General features: G+C 43.9%; 1 protein-coding gene across 1 annotated transcript in view; it reads right to left on the reverse strand.

Moving 5' to 3' along the window:
• LOC125487047 (carcinoembryonic antigen-related cell adhesion molecule 1-like) overlaps positions 1-12,342 on the reverse strand; it is a 191,810-nt gene that overhangs the window by 61,748 nt on the left and 117,720 nt on the right. The window contains exon 4 of the mRNA XM_048616954.1: positions 11,721-11,984. Within this exon, the coding sequence (XP_048472911.1) occupies positions 11,721-11,984 (264 nt within the window). The remainder of the gene's footprint in view (positions 1-11,720; positions 11,985-12,342) is intronic.

The raw sequence follows: 12,342 nt of genomic DNA on the forward strand, positions 1-12,342 counted from the left end.
TACAGCAACGATTTGCCTGCATTTCATTCAATCTGGCCTGGTATTCACTGATCACAATGTGCTCTCCTCTACACTGGGGACACAAAATGCAGTCTGGGCGACAACTTCCCGAAACATCTACATTCTGCCCACAAGAATGAGTTTTCAATTGCCTGCCACTTCAACACAACACTGGGTTCACTGGCCAACATCTCTGTCTCAGGCTTACTGCAGAGCTCCAGTGAGGGTTAACACAAGCTAGAAGAATAGCTTCAAGAGCGAACTATATGGTAAATGGAAAAGCCCTGGGGAAAACTGATACACAGAGAGATCTGGGTGTTCAGGTCCAGTGTACCCTGAAGGTGGCAATGCAGGTCGATAGAGTGGTCAAGAAGGCATACGGCACACTTTCATTCATCAGATGAGGTATTGAGTACAAGAGTTGGCAGGTCATGTTACAGTTGTATAGGACTTTGGTTCGACCACATTTGGAATACTGCGTACAGTTCTGGTCGCCACATTACCAAAAGGATGTGGATGCTTTGGAGAGGGTGCAGAGGAGGTTCACCAGGATGTTGCCTGGTATGGAGGGCGCTAGCTATGAAGAGAGGTTGAGTAGATTAGGATTATTTTCATTAGAAAGACGGAGGTTGAGGGGGGACCTGATTGAGGTCTACAAAATCATGACAGGTATAGACAGGGTGGATAGCAAGAAGCTTTTTCCCAGAGTGGGGGACTCAATTACTAGGGGTCATGATTTCAAGGTGAGAGGGGAAAAGTTTAAGGGAGATATGCGTGGAAAGTTCTTTATGCAGAGAGTCGTGGGTGCCTGGAACGCGTTGCCAGCTGAGGTGGTAGAGGCGGGCACGATAGCGTCATTTAAGATGTATCTAGACAGATACATGAATGGGCAGGGAGCAGAGGGATACAGATCCTTGGAAAATAGGTGACAGGTTTAGATAGAGGATCTGGATCGGCGCAGGCTTGGAGGGCCGAAGGGCCTGTTCCTCTGCTGTAATTTTCTTTGTTCTTTGTTTTCTTTGTTCTAATAGCATCTTTTTCTGCTGAGGGATTCTGCAGCCTTCAGGCCTCAATATCGAGTTAAATAATTTTAGAGTCTGAACATATCTTCCATGTACATTACCCAGTCTCATACCACAGGCCCTAATGCTTTCAGCACAACCAACTCATTTTCGCCCACTATGGTCCCCGTTGTCACCTTTTCTTTCTCTCTGTCGTACCATCATTCATTTCTTCGTCTGCCAAATTGTTACTCTCTTTTCCTGGGCTCCATCTCCACCTACCATATCATTCCTTACCACCTCCTTACACCCTATGCACCTTCTTCAGCATAAATGCCACCTTATCCACCCTGCTATCAATTCTGAAGAATGGTCACAGGTCTCAATACATGAGTTCCGCTTTCCTTCCGCAGATGCTGCCACATCTGCTGGGTTTCTCCAGCAATTTCAGTTTTTGTTTCAGATTTCCAGCACCTGAAGTTCTTTGTTTTATTATCCTGTTCAAGCTGGTTGGGTCCTAAAGGACACATCTGCTCCAGTGGATTTGGTTGCAAACGTTTCGTCACGCAGCTAGGTAACATCATCAGTGCGCTTCCGGTGAAGCGTCGGTGTTCTATCCCGCTTGTTATTCATATGTCTCGGTTTCCTGGGTGGCTGATATTACTTCCGGTTTTGTTTCTCAATGGTTTGTACAAAGTGAGTCTTGTCAGGTTGTGTCTTCCTGTTGTGGTCTGTCTTGGAGGTAACGACGGATTGTGCTTTTCACGTATCCATTTCTTTTGAAGAAACCGTATAAATGCTACTGGTCTTGTTTAAATAGTGTCCTGATGCAGCTCTGTTTGTGGGCGTTGGGGTGGTTGCTAGTGTAATTGAGTATCTGGTCTATATGTGTGGTCTTTCTATATACACTAGTCTGGAGATCCCTACTGATTTTGCGTTCTACTGTTATGTCCAGGAAGGGTAGTTGGAAGACACAACACGACCAGACTCACTAATCACCCTACCATATATTAAAGACATTTCAGAGATGACCATAAGACTACTCAGACCCCTAGGTATTAGAGTAGCCCACAAACCGATAACCACCCTATGACTGCTACTGATGAACGTAAAGGATGCCATGTCCAAAACCAGCAAAATTGAGTTAATATACAAAGTACCATGCAAGGACTGTGAGAAACACGACATAGGTCAACCCAGAAGAAGATTGACTATACGGATACATGAACACCAACTAGCCACCAAGAGACATGACCAATTCTCACTCGTCTCTCTACACCTGGACAATGAGAGAAACAAGTTTGACTGGGATAACACATGGATAATCACACAAGTCGAACAGAGACATGCCAGGGAATTCCTGGAGGCCTGGTATTCCAACATGAACTCCATCAAAAAACACATTGAATTAGACCCTGTGTACAAGCCACAGAAACAAAACCGGAAGTAATACCAATCACCCCAGCAAACTAAGGCATATAAATAACAAACGGGACAGAACACCCACATTTCACCGGAGGTGCACTGATGATGTTACCTAGCAGGGTGATGAAATGGTTGCAACCAAACCCATTGGTTCAGCGAGCATGTCTACAACCTCATCCACAACCCGAGCTACAAATCTTCTCAAAAACCTTAGACACATCTGCTCCTCTGAGTCTGCGGCAGGTCGTGAGGGAACCAACAACAGGGAAGAATATACTTGAATTCATCCAAAATAGTAGTGTTTATTAGGTTAGTTCCCAAGTCTGTTTGAGGTCTAATCCTTACAATCTATAAGGTGAATGACGCATTAGTGCCCATCATTTCAAACTGTATGTGTTAGTCAGTTGAACACATAACGGCATATTGGGTATCATCTCAGGTAAACAAATTTGGGCTTGTCAGGTGGACACATAAATGTTTATCAGGTGAACATACCAATGTCTGTCAGGTGAACATAAAAATGCCCAGCAGGTAAATTCATAAGTGCCTATCTGGTGTCATTACTAATGCCCATGAGGTGAACACATCAGTGCCCAATAGGTAAATATATTAGTGCAATTCAAGTGAATATATCAGTGCCTGTGAGGTGAACACATTAACGTCAGTCAGGTGTACATGTCAGTGTCAACCAGGTAAACATAAGACCGTTAGACATAGGAGCAGAAATTAGGCCATTCAATCATGGCTGATAAGTTCTCAACTCCTTTCTCCCGAATTCTCCTCATAATCTTTGATCCTCTTAACAATCAAGAACATATCTATCTCTGTCTTACATATACTCAATGACCTGGCCTCCACAGCCTTCTGTGGCAGTGTATTCCATAGATTCACTACTCTCTGGCTGCAGAAGTTTCTCCTCTTCTCCATTGTAAAGGGTCTTCGTTTTACTCTAAGGCTGTGCCCTCGGTCCTTGTGTCTCCTGCTAATGAAATGATCTTCACAATGTCCACTCTGTCCAGGCCATTCAGTATTCTGTAAGTTTTAATTAAGTCCCAATCATCCTTCTAAACTCCATCGAATGTAGACCCAGAGTCCTCAAACATTCCTCACATGTTAAGCCTGTCATTCCTGGGATCATTCTCGTGAACCTCCTCTGGACTCACTCCAGGGTCAGTACGTCCTTCCTGTGATATGGGGCCCAAAATTGTTCATAATATTCTAAATCTGGTCTGACCAGAGCCTTATAAAGCTTCAGGGGTACATCTCTGCTTTTATATTCTAGTCCTCAAAATAAATGCCAACATTGCATTTGCCTTCCTAACTACCAACTCAATCTGCAAGTTTACCTTAAAAGAATCCTGGACTAGGACTCCCAAGTCCCGTTGCACTTCAGATTTCTGAATTTTCTTCCCATTTAGAAAATAGTCTATGCCTCTATTCTTCCTACCAAAGTGCATGACATCACACTTTCCCATGCTGTATTCCATCTGCTACAACTTTGCCCGGTCTCCTAACCTGTCCAAATCTTTCTGCAGTTTCACTGCCTCCTCAATGCCATCTGTCCCTCCACCTATGTTTGTATCATCTGCAAACTTAGCCAGAATATCCTCAGTTCCTTCATCTAGATCATTAATGTATAAAGTGAAAAGTTATGGTCCCAACACTGACTCTTGTGGAACAGCACTAGTCACTGGCTTCCATCCTGAGAAGGAACCTTTTATCCCCACTCTCTGCTTTCTGCCAGACAGCCAATCTTATATCCATGCTAGCACCTTGTCTCTAACACCATGGGCCCTTATCTTACTCAGCAGCCTCCTGTATGGCACCTTGTCAAAGGCCTTACGGAAGTCCAAGTTGAGTTTTTTTTAGTCATTCACGGGATGAGGGTATCGCTGGTTGGGCCAGCATTTATTATCCATCCCTATTTGCCCACAGGGCAGTTATGAGTTAGCCACGTTGCTGTGGGTCTGCAGTCACATGTAGGCCAGACCACATAAGGATGGCAGTTTCCTTCCCTAAAGGACATTAGTGAATGAGATGGGTTTTTCCTGACAATTGGCAATGGATTCATAGTCATTATTAGACTCTTAATTACAGATATTTATTGAATTCAAATTCCACCATCTGCCATGGTGGGATTTGAACCCAGGTCCCTAGAATATTACCTGAGTCTCTGGATTAATAGTCCAATGATAATACCACTAGGTCATTGCCTCCCCACTGGATAATATCCATTGCCTCTCCTTTGTCTAACCTGCTTGCCACCACCTTAAAGAATTCTAACAGATTTGTCAGGCATGATCTCCCCTTGAAAAACCATGCTTACTTTGCCCAATTTTACCTTGCACTCCCAAGTATTCAGAAATATCACCCTCCACAATGGACTCCAAAATCTTACCAACAACCGAAGTCAGGCTTATTGGACTGTAATCTCCCATCTTTTGTCTCACTCCCTTCTTAAACATTGGCGGGGGCGGGGGTTACGTTAGCTGTTTTCCAGTCCTCTAGGGCCCATCTCCAGGGTGGTCCAGGTGATTTATCCACCTTCAGACCTTTTAGTTTTTTGAGCACCTTCTCATTGGTGATGGCCACCATACTCATGCCTGATCCATCCCCCCTCCCACCCCCGGTTCTCTTGAATTTTTGAGCTATTATCAGGTCTTCCACCGTGAAGGCTGATGCAAAGTACTCGTTCAGTTTCTCTGCCATTTCTTTGTTTCCCATTATGACTTCTCCAGTGTCCAATGTCCACTTTTGCCTCTCTTTTACCCTTTATATATCTACAAAAACTCTTGCAATCTTCTTTGATATTACTGCCTAGCTTACCCTCATATTTAATCTTCTCCCTCCTTATTTCTTTTCTCCTTGTCCTCTGTTGGTCTCACTAAATCCAGTATTGCCTGTTTCCTAGTGGGGCCCACCACCAGCCGATCTAAAAAGCTATTTCATAGATATTCTACAAATTCTTTTTCTTGCAATCCACTACCAACCTGATTTCCCTGGTCCACCTGAATATTGAAATCCTCCATGATCACTGTAACCTTACCTTTCTTACACACCTTTTCTATCTCCTGGTGTACGTTGTGCCCCCCATCCGGATTACTGTTTGGAGGCCTGTACATGTCTCCCAATATGGTATTTTTTACCTTTGTGGTTTCTCAACTCTACCCACATATATTCTACATCATCTGACCCTACGTCATTTCTTGCTATTGATTTAATTCTATTTCTTACTAATAAGGCAACACAACACCCTCTGCCCACCTGCTTGTCTTTTTGATGGGATGCATATCCTTTGATATTTAGCTCCCAGCCCTGATCCCCTTGCAGCCATATCTCCATGATGCCAACCACATCATACCTGCCAATTTCAGTCTGCTCCACAAGCTCAATAACCTTTTTATGTGTACTTCGTGCATTCAGATACAACACCTTGTATTTATGTATTTACAGTCCCTCTTCTCATTGTCATCACTTTATCTGATGTGCTTGAAGTTAGATTCCTAACCCTTTCCAAACACTCTGTCCTATTTTGTGTTCTGGGGACATTGGGTCTCCGTTGTTGTCACTTTTTAAATACTTTTCCTTGCAGATTAATCCACAACCACCCCCACCGACATTAACCTGCAGCTTTATTTCTATTTAGCCATTATACTTCTTGGAGTTTTACTCTTCCCTACCCCCCACTTTCTAGCTTAAAGTCCTGTTGACCACCCTTGCCTGATGAAGTCTCAAACAATACCGTTTTCAGTAATAGGGTTCGGGTTAGAACGAAAGGGAGACAAAGTTCGCTAAATAAAAAGGAATGGCATTAATAAATGGCTGCTTTAGCAACTGAAGAAAGGTATACAAGGGATTCCCAGGGGTCAGTGCTAAGATCATTGCTAATCTTAGCATTTATCAATGATTTAAAGCTGGGAGTAGAAGGCACAATTTCAAAATTTGCAGATGAGACAGAAGTTATAAGTATTGAACTGTGAGAATGAAAGCGAAAGAATTCAAAAGCACAAACAGGCTGATGAAATGACCAGACTGAAGGGAGTTGCAATTTAATGCAGATGATGTAAAGTGATGCACATCAGCATGTTTGGAGCCACATTGGTGCCAGTTAGGTAAATGCACTGGAGCCAGTCCAGTGAAACCATCAGTGCCTGTTAGGAAAAGACATTAGTGGCAATCAGATGAACACCCTGGTGCTAGTCAAGTGTATACATCTGTGCCCGTTATTTAAACACATTAGTGCCCATCAAGTAAACATAAAAGCACCCATCCAGTAAATTCATAATGCCCATCATGTGTCTACGTTAATGCCCGTCAGATAAATATATTAGTCCCAGTCTAATGAACACATTACTGCCCATCAGGTAAATACATTAAAGTCATAGAGATCTACAGCACAGAAAAAGGTCCTTTAGCTCATTGCATCTGTGCTGGTCAAAATTAACCACCTAACTTTCTAATCCCATTTTCCAGCACTTGGCCATAGCCTCGTTTGCTTTGGCATCACAAGTGTACATCTAAATACTTCTTCATTGTGATGAGGGTTATTGCCTCTCCCACCCTAACAGGCAGTCAGTTCTGATCACCGTCTGGGTGAAAATGTTGTCCCTCATATCCCTTCGAAAACTTCTGTCCCTTATTTTTAATCTATGTCCCCTGCTCACTGATCCCTCCAACAAGGGGCAGGTTTCTTCCTGTCTACCTTCTTACCTACACCATCCTTACGGGCAGTGAGTTCTATTTTCCGATCAACAACTGGGTGAAAAAGCTTTTCCTCATATCATATCTAAACCTTCACTGATCCCTCCATCAAGGGGAATGTTTTTTCCCTGTCTATCCTATCTATGACCCTGATAATTTTATACATCTCAATCATGGCCCTATCTCAATCTCCTTTGCTCTAAGGAAAATAACCCCAGTCTAATCCAATCTCTCTTCACAAGTGAAACCCTCCAGCCCAGAAAACATTCTCGTCAACCTCCTCTGCCTCTTCTCTTGTTCAATCACATCCATCCTATCATGTGGATTCTCGAACTGCACACAATACCGGTGTCTGTCAAATAAAACATCAGTGTCAGTCAGGTGAAACATTAGTGCCAGTAAGGTGAACATATCAGTGCTAGTCGGTGGAACTTGTTGGTGACACTCAAGTAAACAGATCAGTGCCAGTCAGGTGAACACATTAGTGCCCACCACATGAACAATATAGTGCTCATCAGGTAAACAAACTAGTTACCATCAGGTGATTACAGTCTGTCAGCTGAACACACTGGTGCTCATCTGGTGAACACATTGGTGCCTATCAGTTATATGAATGTCTGTCAAATGTAGGCATTGGTCATAGAGGTATAGAGATATACAGCTTGGAAACAGACCTTTCAGTCCAACTCATCCATGCTGACCAGCTATCCAATATAAATCTAATGCCATTTGCCAGAATTTAGTCCATATCTGTCTAAACCCTTCCTATTCATTTACCTATCCAGATGCCTTTTCAATGTTGTAATCGTACCAGCCTCCACCACTTCTTCTGGCAGCTCATTCCATATACGCACCACCCACTGCATGAAAACCTTGCACTCTAGGCCCCTTTAACATCTTTCCCCTTGCACCTTAAACCTATGTCCTCTAGTTTTGGACTAACCCACCCCAGGGAAAAGACCATACCTATTTACCCTATCCATGCCCTTCATGATTTTATAAACCTCTATAAGGTCACCCCTCAGACTCTGACACTCCAGGGAAAATAGCCCCAGTCTATTCAGCCTCTCCCTATAGCTCAAACCCTCCAACCCTGGCAATATCCTTGTAAATCTTTTCTGAACCCTTTCTAGTTTCACAGCATCCTTCCGATGGCAGGGAGACCAGAATTGCATGCAATACTCCAAAAGTGGCTGAACCAATGTAGCAGATGATTGGAGGGTGGCAAATGTTCAAGAAAGGGAATAGGGATAACCCTGAGAACTACAGGCCAGTCAGTGTTACTTCTGTAGTGGGCAAATTATTAGAGAAGATTCTGAGAGACAGTATTTATGATTATTTGGAAAAACATAGAGAGAGAGATAGTCAGCATGGCTTTGGGAGGGGCAGGTCATGCCTCACAAGCCTTATTGAATTCTTTGAGGATGTGACAAAACACATTGATGAAGGTAGAGCAGTGGGATATGGTGTACATGGATTCTAGCAAGGCGTTTGATAAGGTTCCCCATGGTAGGCTCATTCAGAAAGTAAGGAGCTTGGGATTCAGGGAAATTTGGCTGTCTGGATACAGGATTGGCTATCCAATAGAAGACAGAGGGTGGTAATAGATGGAAAGTATTCAGCCTGGAGCTCGGTGACCAGTGGTGTTCCACAGGGATCTGTTCTGGGACCTCTGCTCTTTGTGATCTTTATAAATGACTTGGATGAGGAAGTGGAATGGTGGGTTACTAAGCTTATTAATGGCATGAAGGCTGGTGGAGTTGTGAATAGCATGGAGGGCTGTTGTAGGTTGCAATGAGGCATTGACAGAATGCAGAGCTGGGCAAAGAACTGGCGTTCAACCCGGAAAAGTGTGAAGTGATTCATTTTGGAAAGTCGAATTTAAATGCAGAATACAGGGTTAATGGCAGGATTCTCGGCTGTTTGGAGGAACAGTGGGATCTTGGGGTCCACATCCTCAAAATTGCCACCCAAGTTGGTAGGGTTGTTAAGAAGGTATATGGTGTGTTGGCTTTCATTGGCAGGGGGATTGAGTTTAAGAGCCGCGAGGTTATGCTGCAGCTCTATAAAACCATGATTAGACCACGCTTGGAATATTGTGTTTAGTTCTGGTCGCCTCATTATAGGAAGGATGTGGAAGCTTTAGAGAGGGTGCAGAGGAGATTTACCAGGATGCTGCCTGGACTGGAGGGAAGGTCTTATGAGGAAAGGTTGAGGGAGCTAGGGCTTTTCTCATTGGAGCGAAAAAGGATGGGAGGTGACTTGATAGAGGTGTACAAGATGATGAGAGGCATAGATAGAGTGGATAGCCAGAGACTTTTTCCCAGGGCAGAAATGGCTATCACGAGGGGGCATAATTTTAAGCTGATTGGAGAAAGGTATAGGGGAGATGTCAGAGGTAGGTTCTTTACACAGAGAGTGGTGGGTGTGTGGAATGTACTGCCAGCATGGTAGTGGAGTCGGATACATTAGGGACATTTAAGCGACTCTTGGATAGGCACATGGATGATAGTAAAATGAAGGGTATGCATGTTAGTTTGATCTTAGAGTCAGATAGTAGGTCAGCACAACATTGTGGGCTGAAGGGCCTGTACTGTTCTATGTTCTATGTTCAATGTCTTGTACAGCCACAACATGGCCTCCCAACTCCTATACTTAATGCACAGACCAATAAAAGCAAGAACACCAAATGTCTTCTTCACTGTCCTATCTACCTGTGACTCCACTTTCAAGGAACTGCGAACTTGCACTCTCTTTGTTCAGCAACACTCCTCAGGACCTTACCATTAAATGTACAAGTCCTGCCCTGATTTGCCTTTCCAAAATGCAGCACCTCACATTTATCCAAATTAAACTCCATCTGCCACTCATTGGCCCATTGGCCCATCTGATCAACGTCTTGTTCTACTCTGAGGTAACCTTCTTCGTTGTCCACCACAACTCCAATTTGAGAGTCATCTGCAAACTTATTACCTCCTATATTTACATCCAAATCACTTATATAAATGACAAAAAGTAGTGGACCCAGTGGTGTCAATCAACTGATCACATTGGTGCCAATCCAATCACGATATCAGTGCCCGTCAGGTGAATACTTGAGTGCCCATCGGGTAAACATAATATTGCCAATCCAGTGTCTCCATTTCGGCCCATCACGTGAACACATTGAGCTCATCAGATGAACACATCAGTCAGGTGAACTCAGTCTCACCCATTAGGTGAATAAAGCAGTACCATCAGATAAACATATTACTTCCAATCATGCGAACACAGTAGTGCTCATCAAGTGAACACATCAGTGCCAACCCATTGAACACCTCTGCCCCTGCTAAGTAAACATATTAATGATGATCAGGTGAACATAATAGTGCTCATCAGGTAAACTTATTACTGCCCATTCGGTGTTTACATTAGTGCCCATCATATGATTTCATTGGTGCTCATCAGCTGTCTACATTAATGCCCGTCAATGGTCATATTAATGCCCAAACAGGTGAATACATCAGTACCCATCAGATGACTATATCACAACCCGTCAGAACTATGCACCCCAGGGAACACATAGAGTACCTGTTATATAAACAATCAGTTCTCAACAGTCCTCTATATGAATGCCAGGCAGGTAAATGTTCAGTGCCTGTCAGGTGAATACATTGGTGCCCATTGGGTGAATACATTGGTGCTTGTCAGGTAAATGCATTAGTGCCTGTCAGATGAATACATTACTGCCAGTCCTATGGACCTATCAGTGCCTGTTAGGTGAATACATCAGTACTCATCAGGGGAATACATTCATGCCAGTCAAGTGAACACAACAGTAGTATTCACACATCTATGCCTGACTGTTAAAGGCATTAGTGCCCGTCATGTGGCCATGAAAGTGCCCATCAGGTAAAGACAAAAGCACACATCAGGCAAATTCATAACTGCCCATTAGGTGCCTACATTAATGCCTGTCAGGTAAATATATTAATGCCAATCTAGTGTTCATATTAGTGTCAGTCCGGGGAGCACATCATTGTTGATCTGGTGAACACACTGGTTCCAGTCAGATGTGTTGGATACACAGAGTGACCGCAGTTTTCACCTCTATGTGACGGAATCTTTGTGGTGAATTGGCTGCCGACAATCCTTGCCGGCTCATTTACTCATGTGCTGCTGGAGCAGAGCACTGCAGCAATGGAAGTTCCAGAGGGTGATATTTAGTGAAGGTCAGAGTGGGGCTGAACTTCAATGTGTGGTGGGTGTGAGTGGGGTTGGAGGCCAGAGGAATGACTTGGCATTCCACTTTCCACACTCCCATGCTGAAAGGAGACACGGGGAAAAGACCCTGTGTTGGGAATTCTGCCCCCAAATTCCCAGCTCCAATTCCATGGGTAAAGTGCAATTACAACCCACGTCACCGCTGTTGTTCAGCCACTCCCACCTGAAAGAATCTCAACACCAAGGCCTCTACCGATTACCAAACAGGACTCATGCTGAATTACATACACTTTTGGAGAAACCCTTCCATTTTCAGATCCTGATTTATAAACAGTGCGTTACAAGAAAGTGACACCTTTCCACACAAGGGAGAAAACTTGACACACTCACACTTGACTGTCAGCTCGTAGCTGGCGCTGGCTTCGCTGATTGGGTTCCGTACAAAACATGTGTATGTGCCAGAGTCTGATTTCTGTGCATTTTTGATAACCAATGTCGTGTTATCATCGATCAATGTGTATCGGTTATTATGAGCAGCAAATCCTGAGATGAGCCATGTGACAGACTGGATACTCTTTGATGTTGAACAGGTCAATGCAATAATACTGTTCTCCAGGGTGGAATTACTGCTTAGTTGAGGCTCTGCAAGGTGATCTGGAACGAGATGAAACAGAAATTTTTAGTATGAAGGAGAAAGTGAAATATATGAGGACCTTTTGCATGTATATCCTGTATCTGTGCTGGACAATAAAGACAAACATAGCATGGCTTCTATTACACTGGGAGATGAATGATGGGACTTTTGGGAAGGAAAGCTCAGTGACAGCAATGACTGAATGAGGCTTGGACTGATTTCTGAAACACATAAAACACAGATTCTGGGGGATGAAGGAGAGGGAGAGCAGGGTGAAGAAGGTAGAGAAAGGGGTGAAGGAGGGGAAGAGCAGGGTGAAGGAGGGGGAGAGCGGGGTGAACGTGGGGGAGACGGGGGTGAAGGTGGGGGAGAGTGGGG

Source organism: Rhincodon typus, chromosome 35 (genome assembly GCF_021869965.1).
Source record: "Rhincodon typus isolate 14 chromosome 35, sRhiTyp1.1, whole genome shotgun sequence".
NCBI lineage: Eukaryota > Metazoa > Chordata > Chondrichthyes > Orectolobiformes > Rhincodontidae > Rhincodon > Rhincodon typus.